General features: G+C 33.3%; 1 protein-coding gene across 3 annotated transcripts in view; it reads right to left on the reverse strand.

The window, feature by feature from the left end:
- The window catches only part of LOC306660154 (cGMP-dependent protein kinase 1), a 1,225,718-nt gene that overhangs the window by 1,556 nt on the left and 1,201,421 nt on the right, over nucleotides 1-22,741 (reverse strand). For all 3 annotated transcript variants that reach the window (XM_079138304.1, XM_079138302.1, XM_079138303.1), the window contains exons 11-17: nucleotides 17,941-18,080; nucleotides 17,256-17,345; nucleotides 8,785-8,926; nucleotides 7,391-7,554; nucleotides 3,783-3,905; nucleotides 3,634-3,696; nucleotides 2,349-2,415 (exon numbers count right to left, since the gene is read on the reverse strand). In XM_079138304.1, the coding sequence (XP_078994430.1) occupies nucleotides 2,349-2,415; nucleotides 3,634-3,696; nucleotides 3,783-3,905; nucleotides 7,391-7,554; nucleotides 8,785-8,926; nucleotides 17,256-17,345; nucleotides 17,941-18,080 (789 nt within the window). The remainder of the gene's footprint in view (nucleotides 1-2,348; nucleotides 2,416-3,633; nucleotides 3,697-3,782; nucleotides 3,906-7,390; nucleotides 7,555-8,784; nucleotides 8,927-17,255; nucleotides 17,346-17,940; nucleotides 18,081-22,741) is intronic.

Consider the following 22,741-nt stretch of genomic DNA (forward strand, 5'->3'; position numbering starts at 1 on the left):
TTTTTAAGCCAATACATAAAAAAATGCAGATTATACTTATCAGTGGGGGACTGTGCAATTTTTGATACATGAGTGCATTGCATAATGTTTAAATTAGGTTAAACATATTTGTCTTCTCAAACATTTATCGTGTGCTTATAGTGAAACTTTCAAAATCCCTTCTCATAGTTTCTTGAAATAAATAGTGCATTTTTATCTCTGGTCACCATACTGTGCAATAGCACTCCAGAACCACTTGCTCCCATCTAACGAAACGAGTACCGGTTGATCAACCTTTCCCTATCCCTTTCACCCTACTCTTTCCAGCCTCTGTTAGCACCCGTTGTACTCTCGACTTCTACAAGACAAACTGTTTTAGATCCCACATATGAGAGAAATCAGGTGGCATTTGTCTTTCCATTCCTGGTTTATTTAACGTAACATAATGCTTTCCAGTTCCACCCATGTTGCTGCAAATAACAGATTTTCATTCTTTTTTTTATGGCTGAATAGTATTCCATTATGTGCATGTACTACATTTTCTGTATATTGAATTTCAAAAAGCATTTTAATCCCCTATTTAATGACAGTTGTTTGAGCATCTGCTGTAATAGGAACATCCATTATGTAATTGGGATTGAATTGGAGTTAACAGTGGCAAGTAAAAATAAATATGGGTCTTACTTCACAGAGATTTATATTACAGTAAGAAATAAATTGTGTGGTTAAAACCAGTAATTAAGAAAATCTTTATGTAAGTATGAACTTTGACTAGTGCTGTAAAATATATTATTTATTCTATATATATGTATACCTATATATATGATATACATATCTGATTCATATGTGTGTGTGTGTGTGTGTGTGTGTGCATGTATAGTGCCTTGAGGGTGTAAGAGTGAACATATGAAGCTTCATTGAAAAAGTATGATTTATAACCTAAGAATCAGTGAATTCAACATGGAGGGAGGCACATGCCAAGGTCCTGAGGCAAGACAGAGAGAGACAGTTCCATGCTTTGAAGTAACTAAAATATGCTGATGTAACTGCTATCTAAGAAGAGAGGAGAGTACAAGGAGGTGAGGATGGAGAAGCAGGCAGAAGCCAGGTATTGTATGTTTATTCTATGTATAAGAGCTATTTCTAAGCTTGAGCAAAATTCTTATAAATTTACTGGGCAAAGTCCAATCAGCATAGCATCAGCAAAAGCCAATTTAATATTTTCATTGCATAAAAGACCCCTAATAAATTTAGGTTAGGATAATTTAAGTTTAGTATTTATTTATTTACCTCTTCTAGTTTATTACTCTGCTTTTGTTCTAAAACCAAATCTTCATGAATGCAATTAGCATCTGTAATGTGGGACATGGTAATGGTATTTTTTGTTTTATGAATAAACAAATATTAGCACAGAAATAAGTCTTAGAAAAAGGAAATATATTTCTGTACAAAGATCAGGTTTGAATTAGTCTTAGACAGAGGTAGCATATGAATGAAAGTCCCACGACCATAAAGCGGTCATCTCTCTCTTAATTTAGACACACTACATCTTATTAAATGCAGTATGGATGAAAAATATAAATGCAATCAGTTGAAATCTATTTCAGGTTACTATGATGTAGAGTCCACTTAGTGAATGAAGTGGCTATTCAATAAGAAACCTGATGTGTTAAGAAAAAAAACTTTTTCTTTATCATTTATTTATTTTTGGTGCTAGGGATTGAACACAGAGACATTTTATCATGAGCCACATCACAGCCTTTTATATTTTTTATTTTGAGACAGAGTCTCACTAAGTTGCTTAGAGCCTCATTAAATTGCTGAGGCTGGCCTTGCACTTGTGATCCTCCTGCTTCAGCCTCCTCAGCCCCTGGGATTACAGGTGAGCACCACCACACTCAACTCTTTTTCTTTCAGAGCCTGATAGAGAGCTGAAAGGACATGTTGTACCTGAGAGTGCTTCAAAGTCACATTGGGGGAGGGGGAGGGAGAACCACCAAGTGGGGCAGAAATGGAATGCTGTTCAAGAAGTGATAGCTGCTGAAACTCGTTGCTGCAGATTCGCTTTGTTCTTCTGTCTACACATGCACATATTTAGCATTTACCATAACACAAGTTAAATCACATTCATCTACACAGGCAACTGGAATTAAAGTGCATAGTTAAAAAAGATAAGGCTAAAACACATCCACAGCAACCATTCCCAAAGTTATCTGTTTTTAAGTCTGGATTTTAAAGTACTTCATCATTTTAATGGAATTATTTTATAGCTTATTTAATCCCATCACATGACAAGATTTGACAAAGATCAGTTCTTTGTTGATAACATAAACACCAGCAAGCACAATTTCAGCTGAAAAGTCACTTACGCTTGGTATTATGGGAGGAGTCAAGGTGCCCTTTCTCAGACCTTCCCAGTTAAAGCCCTCAAACCACCTAGGAAAGGAAAAACATCATAAGAGTCATGTGCCTGCTGTGGAGTCTTCCAGGACAACATGTAGAGAGTGTGTGACATACATACTCTAGTTAGGCTAACGTCTTCCTGTGACAAAATGTTTTGTAGTGAATCCCATGTTTTTGAATTAGCTTATTTCATAAAATGCATATTTTAAAAGTGTGATTGTCAAATTTGAATGCCAACTGCCACACAACTGGTTTTCTTGTCATTTTAGCCATAATGTCCACATGACCTTGTTCCTACACTGTCATTATAATTTCTAAGTATTGTAATATGCTTGACCTTGTGCCTTACAAGACACTTCATTTTAAGGAACTAGAGTCAAGAGATGAAGTCAGGACAGAAAATTAACTTTCCATCTCTGTCACTGATTCAGAGTGCAGCCTAAGCTGATCACCCTTTTCACAGTCCTATATTTGTCTCTTCATATCCCAGTTTCCTTTTAAAGATAGAAAGAAGGTATTTTATACACAGCTTTTCTGTGAAAATAAGGACTACATACTGGCACAGGAAGGTGTTTTCCTTTTGTTTTGTCTATGCAGAGACCACCATTAGAAAATGTTTATACCAAATTTTTAGTAGGACTTCTAGATATTCAGATATTTCAGTAAATAAGTTATTTTGATAAATATATGAATTTCTTAGGAGTATAAGACAAGCAGACAAAGAGAAAAATCAGTCTGGGTTTAGTTTAGCTTTGGAACATCCAGCTTACATAAGTTCTGATGTTACTTATTATTTAAAAAAGGCTGTACTCTGCATTGCTTTCCTGTTATACCTAATAGGGAGATGGATGGAAAATATATATTTTGCCTTTAATCTAAAAACTTTGGGTATGATGCAGTGGGCAACTTTGTTTTTAATATTCTGGTAGGGAGTAGAGCCCCTAAATTAAAAATAACCATTTTTTCTTTGGGTCAGAGAGGAAAAAGAAATGCTAGTATGAGTTCAGAGCAACTGAATTAGTGAATCTGCTGTTTGGAAAGCCACAGGGTTGCCACACACGTCTGTATAGCTCCAGACACTTGAAGAAGGGTCTTTGGAAAAACTAACTGGTCTCTACAAGCTCTTTGGCTGTTCCTGTAGAACTATATCCCTTATACACCAATAACTCAAAACACATCAAAACATACCACCTTATGGAAATGCTTTTCTGAACACTTGACACCTGAAAGTTATAAAGAAAGAGCACTTACTTGTGCTTTTGAATATCTTTCACTCCATTTTTCAAATTTCCTAATCTTTCAGATGGGTTATCCCTAAAAGTAAAATAATAATTTTGTTAAATAATCTAATTATTTTCACAATATGATCCTTTCAAAAAGAATGTGTTTAAAACATTTACCTGCATAGTTTTTTAATTAAATTAGCAGCATTTTTGGCAATCTTCTTTGGAAATTCTATCATGTCAATCCCCCTCAATATGATGTTATAGGTTTTCATAGGATCTGGGCCTGAGAAAGGTGGGCTGGGAGAATGAGAGCAAGATGTGATCAGAGACACTACTTTTATTTTCTAAATAAGAACAGTGAAATTGTTATAAGTGCCACAAAAGATACCAGTTCTTATATGGGGCTTACATTAGTAGCAAAACAGGAAGAAATTCAATAAGCAGCCAAACACTGTGCAAGCCCCTGACACAAACATAAATGGGTCAGGTTTCTCTGCTGTTCCCCTCCTTTCTGTATATGCAGGTGCCTAACCTCTTGTCCTTGGTCATTCAAACCATCCCTTAACTCTTTGGCCCTTGTCATGCTTATCAACTCAATTATGCTTTATCCAGGGTTCACATTGCTTTAAGAAGAAATCTTGTGGATTATTTTATTTTTGCACTTCATGTTTATTAATAAAAGTTTAAACTATTTCCTTTTTTTCAGTAGATGTAAAATAGTAGCCCATTTGCTTTTGCCGAGGGCTGTGATGCTATCTGCCTCATTTTCTGTGATAAGTATTTTCTATTTAATATGTTATTAGCTGTAAGTCAATTATAGTCACTTTTAAAATAAATAAACCTTTACTCATGTTTAGTATTCTCTTAGAATTTAAAAAGTTTTATGTGATGTTACAATTGAATATTTTCTTTCTTAACTTGGGAATTTTGATTTTTAGCTTAAAAATGAGGAAGACACAAATCTGGCATTTTTAATTAATTTACTGCTTTTAATTTATGATTTCTTTTCCTTAGACAATTAGAATAATTTTTTAAAGATGGCTTTGGTGGCTTTAATAAAGTGATGCATGTAACAGTCTAAGATATTCAGGCAATATGTAAAACTTAAAATTACTAAAAAGTGAAGATTAAAATACCCCAAATATAATAATAAACATTGATTAACATAATTTCATATATTTATCTGTGAAGATGGAGATACACAGGATTATATTACACTTGATTTTGAAAAATATAGGCATTCAATTTACTTTGACTTTATTAAACTGAGGTAAAATCAAAAAAGGCAATATCCAATAGTGATTCTGGAATGACAATATGAATTCCTGAAAGTGTTTGCTAAAGAAAAAAAAATTATAAAAACCCTGATTTTTGTATTTTTTATTTTTTTTGTAACATGTTTCAGCTATAAAAAACAATTTAAGATTACTAATTATATGAGTGATAAGGATAAGTACATATACAGTTAGAACTATATTTCTCTTCCTACTTCAACTTTGGTTGCTTTGGTATTGTTTTAAGATTGTTAAGATTATAATATTTAAATTCCATTAAGCAATACAAATTTAAAATATTTCATCTAAATTTTAATGTTTAATGCAAAACACTCCATCTATCTCCAATCTCTTTTCCATTTTGTTTCTCTGCTCCTGAGTGGTTTATTTGGACTCATCTTTGTGGACTTGGTCATGTAGAATTGTTTTTGAGAAAAGTCTGGTGGTGCACTTATGTATGTTGCATTTGTATTTTAAGAATAACTTGTTTTGATATAAATTAATGGAGTTTATACCATAATGTTCTCCCATAACCAAAAATTCGTGTTATATTATCTTTTAGTAATAAAGGTGTCTAGAAAAGGCTAAGGCCAATTGAAACTATTTTCCTGCTCACAGTCAACACCATACATAATGTAATTTTCATGGCAATATGATTATTCCTTGTCATTGAATTTGGAAACTTATGCTTGGACACATTATTATGTTATTACTCTGAAGGTTCCACTATGAACCTGTATATGAACCTGAACCTGAACATGCAGTGTATGAATGTCAAAAGCATACACTGAGTCAAGTATTTATGTCATGAGTTTTCTGTCATGCAATTAAGTTTTTCTATCTTATTGATAATATTCTATTCATACACATAATTGTGCTTTTCTATTTCCTTTGATCTTTATATCCTCTTTTTATAAAAATTTCTATATTGTTTTTACATTTCTATTATTTTTTCCAACCTATGTACTATCTCTGTGGCTACACTTTTTTCCTTTCATTTTGATATTCTTAACATTTAAAAAATTTTAATTCTAATTGATGTATAAACATAAAAAGTATATGTATTAGTGGGTTCCATATAATGTGTTGATACATATATACATTGTGTCATACTGAACTTAGGTTAGACACATTTATCTCCACAAATGTTTATCATTTCTTTACAGAGAAAACCTTCAAAATCCTTTCTTCTAGCTTTCTGAATGTGTAGTGTAGTACAGACACCTACAATCACCCTACTGTGCAGTAGCACACCAACACTTCCTACTCCTATCTAACTGTATCTTAGTACCCATTGATCACCCTCTTCCCATTTTATCACTCCCCTGTTCTCACTCCACTCTCCAGTCTCAGATAATCACCATTCTTCACTCAATTTCTAAAAATCAAGTTTTCCAAGAGTAAGATCATAGTATTTGTCTCTCTGTGTCTGGTTCATTTCACTTAGCATAATGACCTCCAGTTCCATTCATGCTGCTTATGGCAAATGTCAGGCTTTCATCCTCTAAATGATCCAACAGTATTCCACTGAGTATATGTAACACATTGTCTTTATCCATGTATTAGTTGATGGACACTTAGGATAGCTCCATTTTTTTGTCTATTGTGAATAAGACTGCAACGAAGGGAGTGCAGATGTCTCTCAACAGGCTGATTTCATTTTCTTGACTATAATAGGATTACTGGATCATAGGTTATAATTCTAATTTTAATTTTGAGGAAATCCATGCCTATAATGCCCTTTCTTTTCCTCTCTACATCCAAGTCCCATTCTTCCTTTAAAAGGTCCAGCTACAGCCTTCCATTCTTTAAAAGGCTTCTGGACACACCCAGCCCTCTTCTAAACTCTGTGGGGTCGTAAAGGCCCTCACACGTACTGCTCTTAGTTCACATCACAGTGGTGTATTCACTTCTCTCTTAATATTGGTCTTTGGGGAGTTGTAATCTGTCTTACACTATGTGGTATTCCTAATGCCTACTTGGTTGTTGTTGATTACAACACTACACAAATAGCAACACATTCACATAGTGTGTGTATGTACACTGGACTTCATGAAATTGACAATTCATTGAATATTAATTATATATATAAATATATACATATGTTATAATATATATATATATATATTATATATATATATATTATATAATTGCTAACCAGCCCTCTTACTTCTATGTTAACCCTTGAAATTTTAAGATTATCATTTCCCTTGCTTCATTGCTGGCTAAATGATTAGACTCAAAATCTCATTTAAGACATTGGATCCTTCTGTGTTCACATTCGTATAAGGAGTTAGCAATAATGAGACCAGAAATTGGTATCAAGTTGGTTGTCTTCACTGGATCTATTTTAGATCTTACTTTGTGAATTATCATTAGCATAACTGAAGCATGGTATTGAGATATGTTGAAATCTACTTTTAGCTGGACTAATTGGAGTGACAAAGGCAGAAGTGTGTAGTTGTATGTGATCTATTTTTACTAGCAGTTCCCTATAAATGTCCATACCTGCCAGTCAGAAGTTCATACATTAGAATTCCCAATGACCAATAGTCAGCCGAAATGTCATGACCTTTGTTTAAGATGATCTCTGGGGCTACATACTCTGGAGTTCCACAAAAAGTCCATGTTTTCTTTCCAAATCCTATTTTCTTTGCAAAGCCAAAATCAACCTTACAAAGAGAGAAAGACAAGATACATAAGCCACTTATGATTAGTTGTAAAGCAATAAATTATTTTGCTAAAGTATACTGATCATAAAATAAAAAATAAAAACAGATGCTAGCTGTTATAATCCTGTTTTCCAAAAGGAAGCATGTATACTGTGCAAAATTACTCTGAAAAAACCCTGTTGTGGGAAAAGCTGAACACAAGTATTGAATTAAATTCACTTCATTAATAAGAGAAGTGAATTTTTTTCAGAAATATTTTTCATTTTTTCCCTACATTTATACTAACAGAGTTTGTGGCAGAAAGAATATCTCCTTTACTCAGAAACATTAGAAGTCCAGATACTCCTATCCATCATCTTTCCTAGAATATAATGGTTTATGCTGAACTTCATGAAGTTCACAATTCATTCAATATTAATTATTTTAGAAGACACTTTACCACGGAAAGAAGTAAGTAACGCAGAAGTGAGAACAAAGAATCTTCCACTATAAACATAAACAAAATAAGAATGGAGCCTTAATTTTTCTAGAAACCTTTTGAAAGAGGAGTAGGAAATGCAGAAAGTCTATTTTTTTTCTAAAACAATTTGGATGACACTACAAATATAAACTGACATTGATTTGATTTCTCTAAAAACCATATACTGTATAAAAATTCCAAAAGTTTAAAAATAGAATCAGGTACTGACAGATCCAAGACCCAGAAAAGTTATACATTTTAAATAGTAGAACTTCCATTCTACAGTAAATCTTTAGAACTTTTGACATTCATCATCATCATCATCATCATCATCATTATAGCCTAAGAACATTATTGGAAAAGCTCAATTTTTACCACTGGCATTTTTCTTAGATAAATACTATTAAAATGGTTAACAGTGTACTGTAGGATAAATGCACATTGCCTTTGGATAGCAGAATTCCAGCTAGGAAAAATAACCTGTAAGCTTCTTTTTAGGTCTATGAACACATGCCAGCAGTGGTGTTTTCTAGTGCTTGTCAGAAAGCATGTTTTGCTGGAGTATAGCAATTCAAACTTAGACAATATAATTTCTTATAACTTTTACATAATTTGAAAATATATTTAATTGAAAACTATAATGCTAAATCCTACTTTTAAGAAAAGTTGTAACATTGCAGTAGAAACCAGATTTTAATGTTAGCAGAGACCGTTTTATAAATGAATATTTAAAAGCTGCAGAACAGAACCCATGTATGAAATGCACTGACCAGTTTGGCATAACCTCGATGATCTAGGATGAGATTTTCTGGCTTGAGGTCCCTGTAAATGATTCCTTTGGAATGCAGATAGGCGAAAGCTTCTACCACACATGCTGTGTAAAATCTGGTTGTAGAATCTTCAAATGAACCTCTAAAACACAGAAAATGAAATGAAAAGTGTGTAAAAATTAGTTTCTCTAATAAGGTTAATTTTTCTTCTCATGTTGCTCTATTCTGGGCCAAAATTTAGCCCAGAGACCAATGTCCTCCCAGCTAAATGTCATATAATTGCCACTTATTCCATTGGGTTTTCTAAAGCATTTGAAGATCAAGCCAAGAGATTCTCTGTCCTTATGCGTGGGATAGTAAAATCTAATTTCCTGAAAGGGATCAAGAAGTGTTCAAGCACACATCAGGTTTCAGGTACTTGGTGGCTTCCTTTCAACAGCCCACCACAATCCAGACAGGAACAGAGTGACAGCAGTAGACAGGGGGAGTGAGTTCTATTTTAGAGGTTGTCCACCAAGCACATGCTTCTTAAAGGAGTGGCTAAAGGCTTTATTCCTATATACTTTTAAAGAGCTTATTTTTCAATCTTTCTAAATATTGTAAATATGGTTCATGAGAATGCAAAAAAAAAAAAACCAAAAACACCTCATGTTTTCAAAGAACCATGTTGGCATCAACTTCAATAAGCTCTGCTTTTCAAAACTTCTATCATTAGGACAAAAGTTTCCTATACTAAAACCTTCTAATTAGTAGGAGGAGATTAAACTAAAAGACAATTAGCAGAGAAAGGTAACTGGAAGGGAATATTAACTTGATTATAATTTTTTATCAAGAAAGTTCTGTCTTATATCTGTCTCTTGTTGTTCTATGTAGAAGTTGTATGTAAAACATAAAAAATACAATCTGTATTTATATCTGTATATAGATAGATAAATAGATTGGATTGAATAAAATAGCAATAAAGGGAAAAACCTTGATATTTAAGGTTAATTCCTTGGTTCTATAGCAGAATCTTCCTATTTTAACTGTTTTTTTTCATGGAACAACATAAAAAGATAAACTTCCTCTTTTTCTAGTAGTAAGCACAACTTAAGAATTGCATAATTCAAGAACACACCCTGCACAAAACTCAATTCAAAGTGGATCAAAGACCTAGGAATTAAACCAAAAGCCCTGCACCTGTTAGAAGAAAATGTAGGCCTACCTCTCCAACATATTGGCTCAGGAACTGACTTCCTTAACAAGACTCTGAGAATGCAAGGAGTAAAATAAAAAATCAATAAATGAGATGGCATCAAACTAAAAAGCATCTTCATAGCAAGGAAACAATCAAAAGCATGAAGAGGGAGCCTACAAAATGTAAGAAAATCTTTGCCATCTGCACCTCAGATAGGGCATTAATACCCAAAATGTATAAAGAACTCAAAGCATTTAACACCAAAACAAAACAAAAACAAACCCAATCAATAAATGGGTAAAGTACTGAACAGATACTTCTCAAAAGAGAGATATGAACTGTCAATACATACATGAAAAATGTTCAACATCTCTAGCAATTAGAGAAACACTAATTAAAACTACACTAAGATTTCATCTCACTCCAGTCAGAATGGCAATTACCAAGAATACAAGTAACAATACATGTTGGTGAAGATGTAGGGAAAAAGGGTGCACTCATACACTGCTGGTGGGTCTACAAACTGGGTGTAACCACTCAGGAAAGCAGTATGGAGATTTCTCAAAAAACTAGAAATAAACCACCATTTGCTAACAATTCTATCAAAGGAGTTAAAATCACCATACTACAGTGATGCGGTCACATCAATACTTATTAGCAGCACAATTCACAATAACTAAGCTATGCAGCCAACTTAGATGCAAATGTGGCATACACAATGGAGTATTACTCAGCCATAAAGAAGAAAGACTTGATGACATTCGTTGGTAAATGGATGAATCTGAATACTATGATGCTAAGTGAAAAAGTTAATTCCCGAAAACCAAAGGTTGAATGTTTCCACTGATACGTGAAAGCTAACCGACAATAAGGGGATGCAGTGGTAGAAATTCAGTAGATTAGACAAAGAGGAATGAAAGAAAGTGGGGTAGGAAAAGAAAGACAGTGGAATGAATCTGACATAACTTTCCTATGTACATGCATGAATATACACAGTGAGTTTTACCAATGAGCACATCCACAAGAAATTAATTAAAAAATTAACTGGGTAAATGGCAGAAAGATCAACAGAGGGAAGGGAGCAGGGGATGGAGAAAGGAAGGGGAAGGAGAGGTACTGGGGTTTGAACTAGAACATAATACATTCCATGCTTTTATTATTATAGATTCTACTATCACTTATAACTAAAAGAAAAACCAATAGAAAAGTAAAAAAAAAAAAAAAAAACAACAAAAACCTGAACATGAGTATGAACACAAGTTCTTGAGGTGGCTGGGTTGGAACATAAGCAAGCCCAGAAATGGTTTGAGGTACAAACAGAAGCTAGCAGCTTCCTCATTTGCATTTTGGTGACATTTACTTTCTTGTCAAACTTGAAGACACAAATCTAACAAACTGGGCAGTGAAATGTGGCTACATTGTTTTTTTCAAAATTCATCAGTGAATTCAAGGTTACAGCAGTCACCTTTTAGGTCATTTTTCAGAATTAGTGTTTTTTTTGAAAGATATAGTTGTCAATTACTCATTTCTCTTGATTTGTCACTGAAATAATCAGCTTTTCCCCAAAGAATCATATATATATATGTGTGTGTGTGTGTGTATACACATATATATGTATATATAAAATATAGATAGATATATGGATCTAGATATATATTTCTAAGCATGATGATATCTACTCCTCTCAATAATTACTAGGATTTTAGTCATAAGTACCAGGATTCTTGAATCTCTTATTAAGGTTATCTGAATGGAACTAATACAAACTTATGAGGGCAAGGGAAAGTTTCTTGGAGAAAGCCTGCATCTGTAATAGGAACTGAATGGTATTTTTTAAGCTGCAATTGTCCTATGACTTATATTATCCTTGGCAGAGCTAAGACTCTATAAGCCCAGTTATTGGGAAAGGAATTAGAGTATTGCCTTGAATCCCCATTCTTTGCCTTAATTGAGTTAAACATGTTTTCCTGTCAAGAATAGTAAGTTTCTTTAAATAGGGGGGATTATTTGCTACATAGTAATATCTGTGTGTGTGACTGTGTGTGTGTGTGTGGTGTGTGTGTGTGTGTGTGTGTGTGTGTGGTAATCTACTGAATGTGAGTTCAGTCCCTCCTCAGTGAAAAGCATTACAAAGAAAAACAAAACAAAACAACAAAATTGTATGTGGAATAGAATCTTGTTAAATTTCACAGTATGTCAGTAGTATGTCTTGTTTTTAATCCACGAATGGGTTATTCCTGACTTTATGGTTAACTGATTTCAGTGGTCCTTTTTGAAAGATTACAAATTTCTGACTACTGTTGAAGAAGAAATTATTTCTGCAGTTGTGACTCAGGACATCTCTCTGGTCTCCTTAATATTAGCTGTTGATGGACCCCAATGGCAAATGCATTGTTAATGTTGTAATGAGAAAAGATATGGGAGAGATTACCTTTTTTTGTGTGAAATCTCTGCAGAAAGGTATATTTATATTCTGAATAAGTTGGTCATTAACAGAAGATGGACAAATTCTAATACAAACTCAGGTTTCGGAGAGAAGGTTGTAAGTTAGAAATATAGACTGTGAAGCAAAAATCTAGGCCTGAATTTCAAGTTAATTACTGTTTTTTTTTTTTTTTTAATTTATTGTCTCTTTTTAGTTATACATGATAGTAGACTCCATTTTAATTCCATAATTATACAAGCAGGGCCACTTTTGTTGATCTTAAGTAACTATATACTCCACTGAGTTCAGTGTTCTCCTTTGTGTGATGTTTGCTAGTAATAGTTACTGTCTCATTTGTGTTGTGAGGATTCAAAGAATTGATGCATACATGTATTTGGATAAGTGCCTAGCACACAAGTGCTACTCAATCAATACTGGCCACTCCCAATGGAGCACCAAATCTTCTTTGGCACTATATCTTAACCTAGGAAAATTAGCCAATGTCATAGAGGATAATAGGTCAAGGTTTGCGGGTGGGTGAGGAATTTGCAACACTAAGTCTCACTGTTAGTGAAGTGCTTCTCACTGTTAAGGCTAATTGCCATGAATCAACTCGCAGAAATATCTGCTAATATGTCTTCTTTCATTTCCCAAATATTCTCACAAAGTTACCCTTATATTGCCTGCCAAATCCAAATCCTCCCTTTTTTCTATGAAGTTAACTGATCTCAAATTATATATCTTTTGTCTTTAATTCCTGAAAGCCCCTGTTTCCAGGTTTCCTTTGCTCCTGAGCCAGTTTGGAGGGTCCTAGAATGTTGGTTTCTATTTCTTCAAAGACTGTATCAAGTATCGGCCATACACATATATATTTGTAACATATTTTAAAAATTAAATGATACCTTGTCTCAAACCTTGAAAAGTCAACACAATTATGCATACAAAATGTATCAGCAACACAATGTTCATCACTAAATATTGATATATGCAATTTGAGAGTTTAAAAATAGTAGTCACAAGGCATAACATTAGGGTGATTCAGAAGGAAAAATTACTATTAGAATTGGAAATGACAATGTAAATTTGGATCTAAAATGGAAGTGAAAGCTTATTTAATCAACAGTTTAGAGAGTTGCTTAAAAACTAAATTGCTTGACCTAGATAGCTCTTTGAAGTTAAAAAAAATTGTGCCTTGACATCTGTAACATTCATGGAAAGTAAGGGATAGATTTCTACACCTTTTGAAATGGGGGTGTTTTTGCTAAATGATAGTAGATAATATTTTGAGAAAATTAGAGGGTTCTATCTATTTATTGACATACTCAATTAAATTTAATTGCAGTGTTTAATCATCTTGTCATTAAAACTAAGTCCTGAGACATCAGTAGTAACCAAGACAAATATCTCTTGTCAAAAGTGACTAGGCAACATGACTAGTGGCAACAATCATTAGTGGGTATATAAGTCTGAAGTGTGTTGCAATCTGAGAGTTATTGCCAATAGTAAAGTAGGGAGACTAAATTATGATGAAGATAGACTCATTTATTTTTGAAAACACTTTCAATCTATGACACTCTATTAAGCCATCAAAGATGAAATTTAAATAATTATCTTTCCACAAAATAGCCAGAATCAAAAATAATGGACACAAAGACACTTATTACTTATAGGATTATAAAATATATTCAGGAAGACATATATACAGAAAGTGAGATTTGTGAAATTTGAAAAATATGACTTCTGAAGTAATTATTTCAGATATTCAGTAGAAAATTTAATATATTAAAATTCTATCGTATATTTAGATGTTAAATTTCACTAGATTAAAAATTTTATTAATAATATAATATTAAATTTTTATATTAAGTTTTATAAAAAACTAATATGGATATGTATGTATATGCTAACATATTATACATTAATATATGTAGTAACATATTTATTTATATTAACCAATCATATTTTTTAAAAGTTGCAGGGGTTGCCAATTCTTTCTTAGGGAAGGAAGACAAAATACGATTTGTAGCATCCTATACCAAAACTTGTGGAAGACAAAAAGTCACCAACTAGAAGATAAAACATTATAAATAATAAACCATTAAAATAATAGAAACAATTAACATTTTAGTAGTATAGTGCAAGCCTCAAGATAAAAAAATAGTCTTCAAATTCTAGTCATACATAAAATCATTTTAATTCTCATTTCTTGACAACAAATGAAGAACTGTTCTGTGTTCCTTTTCTATACTGATGAGAAGAAAGAGAAAGGCAGGAAATGGTCATCTCAGCTGGAGGTGGAAGAAGGAGGGTGTCTGAGACTTCCTATGCTAAATCTTAGGCTAGAGGTATCACATTGCAGAAAGGAATGTGGTCATGTAAGCTTTCTTTCAAATCAATTCCAATTTTCTGCACAGCTTTCAGGGTAGCTTCTCCCTCACCAATACTTTCCTTGCACACAAGAGGAAAACTGAATGAACTGAATTGAACAAGATAGGGTTTTGGTTTGTTGGTCTTTATAACAGATATTTTCATATACATTATTACTGATAGCATAAGAGCATAATCTTTTGCTTGGCTTTTTGTTTGTTTGTTTGTTTGTATGCTTCTTTTTAACAATTTTTAGTCCCAATTTATAAAATAGAAAGCTAATCAAATGGCAATATTGACTGAAGTCTGGATGCCCCAAATTATTCTTTTCTTTCTAGCAATGGAAAAGAAAAAGAAAGGTGATATAGAATAGAAGCAGTAAGTCTACACATATCTTTACTAAAGAAAGTTGGCAGGGATTTGATTCTGAGCTATTTTATATGTACCGTTCTGTTGCTTTTAAAGTCAAGGCTTCAGCATTCCTGAATCTTTGGGAAGAACTAAGTGGTTACGGGTTCTCTGGATCAAGCCTCTTCAGGGAGGCACTGGGGGACTCAGCAACTGTGTACCCAAACTTAAGGACAACAGGGGGAGGAAGAAGGAAGTACCACAAAGCAGCCTGGTGGAGAGAGAGAAATGGGACTCCATTACTATTTCCTTCCATCCACTCCACTCAAGGAAGCTGCTGCTGCACAGCACTCCTATTTACGCCAACAAATCAAATATACTCTCATTCAGAAGGTATGGCTGGAGCTGATGACCAAACAAAATGCAAATATCAAGTTATGTAGGGAAATAAATGAAATAACATTTATTTTGGAAAAATGAGGCCCATGCCTGTTGAGGCTTCATGAGAGGACAGCAGACAGAGTTTCATCATAATTTTTATTGTCTTTTTAGTTAATGAACTTAAGAGAAGTTTAAAGAATGTTATGGGAATAGAGCTGGTCCTTTCTCTGTGTAGCTTATTATTTCTTTCCTGTGTAATTCCACCTACAAATCTCATCTTATTCTAATTACCAAAAAAGGGGAGAGATTTTAAGTATATAAATAGATTAACGTGTCAGATCAAACAAACTGCAGAACCCTATTAAAATATGCCAGATATTAATTAACAAACCAAAATATTAATTTAGTGAAACAGTCTATAAATTCTGAGAAGTGGAACTACATCTGCTTTGTTTATCAGGGTATCCCCAGCCTCTATCACAATGCCTGGGATATAATCTGTACTCAAACATGAGCTCAAATATTAATATGCTCTGATAAAATAGCTTAGTACAAATACTAAAGTGCTCCCTAATGTCAACATACTGAATTCCCTTATATGCTTTCTTACCTATTCCCTTATTTTCTTTTTTAAGAAATCAAACAAAACACTAGTATAATAGAATACAATATGGTAAAAACAAATCCATTTGACATATGTAAGTAAGGTCATGGAAATAAAAGAACTGAAAGAGTGTTGAACAAAGATATGAAAGTACTATGAGAATGCCCGAAGGAATGAGAATTTAAATCAAGAGTTTATAAAGAACCACTTGTTCTATGCAGGGATATCTACAAAGTAACAAATGTCAAAAAATTACATGGTCTCTGGGAACATCGGGGCTATCAATAGATAAGTTTTAGAAAAATGTTAGCCAGCAGAGAGTCTGAGGAGCAGGACTGCAATAATAAGGAGAGCTGCCTAAATGTGAATGTTCTAAGGAGCAAAGGTGACTTTGGCAAGGCCAATAGATTGTTTGTAGGAAATGACTGAAAGATTATTCATAGGAAAATAAAATTTGGTTTCTTGTACTTGAAAAAAATATAGGTAGTGATACCCTGAGATATTTTATAGGAAATTTGTTTAAAAGATAATTTGCTAGTTATATGAGATGAAAAATTGAAATAAAATGAATTTTCATAATTAAAGAAATAAGCACTATCAAGACAAACTACTTTCCCTGAAAGGGTAGAAAAGTAAAACTAAGTCAGATTGTTTACATGAACTATTATTTATAAGTAGATTCATTTTTTCCCTAAGATCAGCAAAGTTTAAAAGAGACAACTAGAAACTTAGGTTAATCTAGAAGAGCAATAAAAGGTAGAGAAAGAAAATTTTAGTGTCATGAAAGGCAGATGGCCCATCTGAAAAAGTTAATTCTAACTATAATCATAAAATGGCTATAATTCTTTTAAAGTTAAAGCAATGTATTGAGTTCCAGGTATAGAGTTTTCTGATTCTGATACTCATGCTAAGCTAAGTATATGCTTTTCAAAGTGTCTTTTTTTTTTACGGGAAACTAAGCCTATGTCATTATTTACAAAGTGAATTTTATATGTTATTATAATAAATTGCATAGTGGATTGTACCCTATGTTTACCTCATATTTTGAATATAAGCATATATGAAATGTAACTATAATTTTTACACATTATGATAATGGACTCTTCTTATAGACCATTGGGGGCAACTGTGTTTTTAGATACACAATAGAATTTTCTTAAATCTCCTACCTATCCCTGAGAATGGTCCAGAGTTCTCCACCTAGGCAAACTTCCATCAACATATACAAATATTTGCTGTCCTTAAATGTCCTGTATAGCCTGTAAATTACAAATAAGAAAGCAAAGGTTAGGAACACTATTGTGTTTTAACAGCATGTAAAATTTTTTAAGCTTTGAGAAATTAGCTTTTCCTTTGTTTTGTTTTTAATTACACATACTAACTTTACATATTTATGTGGTACAGTACATATTTCAATACATAGATACTGTTTCATAATCAAATCAACATATTTAGCATATCCACTGCCTCCCATATTTATTGTAGAAAGTTAGAGTTAGGAGGAGGAGTTCTGGTGCTCCTTTGAGGAGTAAAGAACTAAGGCTAATATTGTTTTGAATATTTCAAAATAACTAAAAGACATTTTGTCTTTAAGCCCTAGAGGTCTATGTAACATTGTAGGTAACAGAATAAAAATGAAATGTTAGAAATTGATACCTCCTTTGGGAAAGATGCATCTTTTTAGAGAATCTGAGTCTCTTAAAGAATAAAAAGAATAGAATCAAAACTTTTAATTTTTTTAAACTAAACAAAATTTTAAATTTCTTTATATGAAATGAAATGTGTTAAGGGTGAACACAAGTGGCAGAGGATGTGTGGTTGATTTGCCATTGGAATTAGTATTAGGACCTTTACCTCACTATGAAGTCAGAATGAGCCCCCTGCATGATATGCTTCTCTGAGCGGATATGCTCCTGCTGTCTGGTATCCACAATGTGGCGTTTCTTGAGAATCTTCATTGCAAATGTTTTGGATTCTTCACTTTTCAACTGGACCTTAAGAAAGGCAGAAGAGACAAGTGACGAGAAGTCTAAAGATCTAATACAACAGAGTGCATTGTTATCCTGAAATGAACAGGTACATGGGGCATACCGATGAACCCTAACCACCATCCAAGGCACTCCAGCCTGAGTTTAAGACCCACAGCTCACAACCATTGTTCAGTCTCATTCCACTGGATTAGTTTTCACTAACTTTATTCCAAACTGATTTTGTGCCCAAGTGGATTAGAAGAAGAAAATACACTTATTATTGTTTCATTTCATTTCATATAATGTGTTTGGGTATATTTTATAGTTTTTCCCTTCAATAGAAAAGTAGAAAAAAATCTAATTTCTTCTCCAATTTTACTTCAATCATTATAGCAAAAGTAGGAGTAGATGGATCTTTGTGGTCTTCCTTAGTCCTAGTCCACAAACATTTCTAGAATCATTAAATTCAATGACCCTTGTCTGTGTCAAGACTGCAGATGTATACACTGTACTATTATTTCTTCTTTTTTTTAAAAAAAAATCAATCTTTCCCCTTCTTGTTAAAAGAAAAACAAAGGTAAACAAAATTTTTAAAGGTTTGGACATCCTTTTTTTTTCTCTCTAATATGCCTTATAACTTTAATCACCTTTGATATCAAATCTTACTTTTTGGTTTCATTAATTGGAGAAATCTAAATTAAGATTTAATGACCCCAAAGTACCTAGGTCTCTGTGGCAGCCCGCATGGCTCTTTGTATCTCCAAGAGCTATATCTCAGACAGGCTGCTGGTCTCTGCTCAGTTTTACAAGAAAGTAAACAAGGTGACTTGTAAGAAAGAAAGAGAAATAACTGAGCTAATCAATTAATAGCAAGATGAGGGAAGTTATCATCAAATGCTCTTGATCAGCAGAATCCTCAATACATTACCGAGTGGCCCACATTTTAACAATCTAATGAAAGCATTGGGGAAATATCATGGCAAGCTGATTCTGTTTTTTCAGTTGAAGTATAGCCTTCCCCTCATTAACTGTGAACTATGTACTACTTTCACCTATGGGGATAGTGAAGATCTAAGTGCCCTGTGTATACATATACACACAGATTGAATTCAACTTGAGAGTATATTCATGTGGCAAGTTCCTTAGGAAGGAGCATGAGGATACTCAATAATGAACTTCAGTTTGCTGTCATCATTTCTGAATCTGTGTGACAGGTAGAGGGAAAAATGGATATTTGAAAATGCCTTTAATAGCTAAAGGCCCTCTATTGTGTGTGTGAAACTCTTCAGGATGATGGATTAGTGTGCCACAAATGGATTCAGTTGCAGTTCATGATAAAACAAAATGTGAAAACTCACTTCTGAAAGAAATAGGACAGACAGGAAAGATTGAATAGCAAAAGAGCTATGTCAGAGGTACTAAAATTCAGAAGGGAAAGAAAGTCATGTTTCCTTTTCAGAGTCACACCCAGTTAAACCACTTGCATATCTTAAATGCCTAATTTTAAAATTACCTCTTTATTGACAACAGATTCTACACTTGTACACAGGAAAGGAGAAAAGAACTCTGCTTTTGTGGTTATAGGTCAGGACTTAAATTCTGACTCCAGTTAGTCACTCTTCAGCTAGTTGCTTAATGCCTCTGAGCTCCAGTTTTTGCTGAAGATAATACCAGCTACTGCACAGAGACACCAGGACCTTAAATGAAATTGTACCACTGAATAAGCATGGTTTGATGGTCTCTCTGCTTGTATTCTGGCCTTAACTGGAAATCCCTAACAAACAAATGTTGCTTTTTTAAAATATTCCCTTTTCAACACTGTCTCTATCAGAAAAATTTGGAAACTAAATGTCCATCAATAGGAACTTGGAAAATTAATAATGATGTTAGAATTATAATTAAAATTTGGAAAAATAATATATATATGCATATATATGTGTGTGTATATACATATATATGGGTTATAAACCAGCATACATTTTTATGATATCATAAATAGTACATTTGTATGTAAGTATCCACCTATATCAATACCTAAAATAAATTTATGACAGGACAATCAGAAGTTCATTAATATGTTTACCAATGGTTTTCCCTTAGGGAAATTTTTTAGTTATTTTTTTACTTGCTTTTACTTTTTGAACTTATAATAATTAACTTATATAACTTTATATAATTAACTTATATCACTTATGTGATAAATAAAAAATAAATCTATCTTAGAAAAAAATAAAGTCTATTTTTATTGTAGTGGATATTTGTTTTTACATAACACTCAATTTCAGTTTTATTAGCATTCCATGAAAACAATGACCTTCATAAATTGCATTCTATGTAAAACTATAGCATAAAAACTTGAAACCAAGTTTTGGGTTAACCACATTATTCATTCTTTAGAGAACTGTCATGATTTATTTTTCCAATATAAACTCTTAGGGTAAGCTATGACAATTTGTATTTGGTGATCTGCAAGTATTACTGTGAAAGTATTTTAGCAAAATTGATCTTTAAAAAATTTTAAAGTGAAATTTAGTCTGCCTTTCTTTTTCCTATTTGCCAGATTAATTACACTGAGTCTGTGTACATGAATTTGAGATGGTGATGATTTGTTATTAGTTTGTAGCCAGTCAGCTAAAAGCTCAGAAATGAGTGTTACATGTGAATAGAGGTCTGCAAAGAAGAGAAAAAAAATGTCTACTTTCATTCTTCCTCTTGCCCAGGAATCCTTCATAGCCCCATGGGCTAGGTGTTTATCTCAAATTGTCTTCCCCTGAACGCTATCCTACCCTGCTAAGGGAACGGGAGACACACTGTGTGTGAATACTCCAATAATTAACTACCCTTGGCAGGCTATCTTGCACACATTACTCAAACTCTCTCTATCACTGTTTCTGCATTTCTAATACAAGAAGCTTCCTCATAGGCTACCTGTGAAGTTGAAATAGAAGTGCCCACATATTGAAGTTCCTGGAGTAGAGGTAGCATTTGCTGACTATTAACTCTCTTATTCTGTCATCTTCTTAGTTTAATGGTCTCTTCAAGCCAAAGTGCTGTCCTCAAAATATGCCCCACCACAGGCTGAATGTCATTTTTTTTCCTATCTTTACCCCAATCCACTTCAGTGGTATCTAATAAGTAAGTTTGAGAAGCTACTTCAAGATTGTTGATGCTTATACCAAAGGAATTTTACTCTCAGAATTCCTAAGGAGGAAACTTTATAAGAAAATGCTAATACCCAAGATTGTCTTTCTAATTTTATAAAAGTAATATCATGTACTATGTCAAATTAGAATTGGCAAAAGTTTTCATTTGCGTAAAATGTGACTTCAATGTGAAGAATTATACTGACATTTAAATGAATGTATTTTTGGGCAAAGTGAATCTCAAGGTGCAAATTTCTGGCATAAATTTTGACAAATCTTAGATGTCAGATCTGAGTTGATGCCAAAGTGATACTGCTCTGAAGAAAAGGTGAAGTAATCAGCATTTGAAAGTTTTGAATACATGTTTGCTGACTATATTTATACACCTGCTTTCCTTTTTCCTTCTGGACTAGGCAGTGCCTCCAAGACACTTGTCCCCTGCTTGACTTAATTATTTGCCATTACTTTCTGGAAGGAGGATGATGATCACACTAGGTTAAAACTGGCTCAGTGCTCCTGGCTGTGAACTGGTTCTTAGAATATGTATCCATTCATGTATTTAATCTTGTCATTAAGAATTAGTATTTAATATTGTACCTTAGACATATTTTCATTGTTTTGAATAAAAATGACTTCCTGAACTATACTGTAATTAAAATTATTTCTTATATGCAAGGCTTAAACTTTCAATATCACATGACTCATTATTATGCAAAAGTACTAATGTGGTCAAATTACACTTTGATGTACTATAGGAAAGGGTCCCTTCAAGCTTTCACTTAAGTAAGCTAAAGCTGTAAGGCAAATATGATAAAGTGGGCTTAGAAAACCTGATATTAGAAATTTGGGTCCTAGTTCTGGTTACACAATTTTACTTGGCCTCAGGTCACCTTCCTGAAAATGAGGCACTAAACTATGTCATTTTCAAGGGCCTGTTTCCCTGGAAATTTCAATGCATCTGTGATTTACCATAATAAAGATGTATGTCACAATATCACATCATATTTAACCTCATGAAATGGCCAACCTGTGGCCGTAGCTTGGGACAGAGGGAAAGGGGAAATATCTAAAGTAACACAAGTGTAGCTTAAGGAAACATGACCAATTCACTCTGAAAACATGGCCTGGAGTTTCCAGTGTGTCTCTATTCTGACGGCAGGTGGAGGTTCTATTGTCTCTATTATCTCAACCACACATGTAAAGGGGCTTGTTTTCTATTGTATTCTGTGTATCACCAACTTACAAAGAATATGACATTGGATAAAAGCAGCATATTTCCCAAGAAGAACATTCCAGCAGGCTCCAAGGCATAATAAGGAAATCTACATGAAGCCATCATGATTATAGTGAAAAATAAGAATGGCAAGTATTTTCTCAAGACAAAACAACACAAGATTCAGGTAATCTGAATTGTGTACTAAAGCACAGTAAAGTCATTTATTTTTGATTCTCTAGTCTGAAAAGAAAGGGCCTTCAAAGTAATGTAGAACAACTTAGCAGTGGTCTGTAATTCAAATAACCCAGAGTCAATAAAATAGAATT

Source organism: Sciurus vulgaris, assembly GCF_902686455.1.
Source record: "Sciurus vulgaris genome assembly, chromosome: 4".
In the NCBI taxonomy this organism is placed as follows: domain Eukaryota; kingdom Metazoa; phylum Chordata; class Mammalia; order Rodentia; family Sciuridae; genus Sciurus; species Sciurus vulgaris.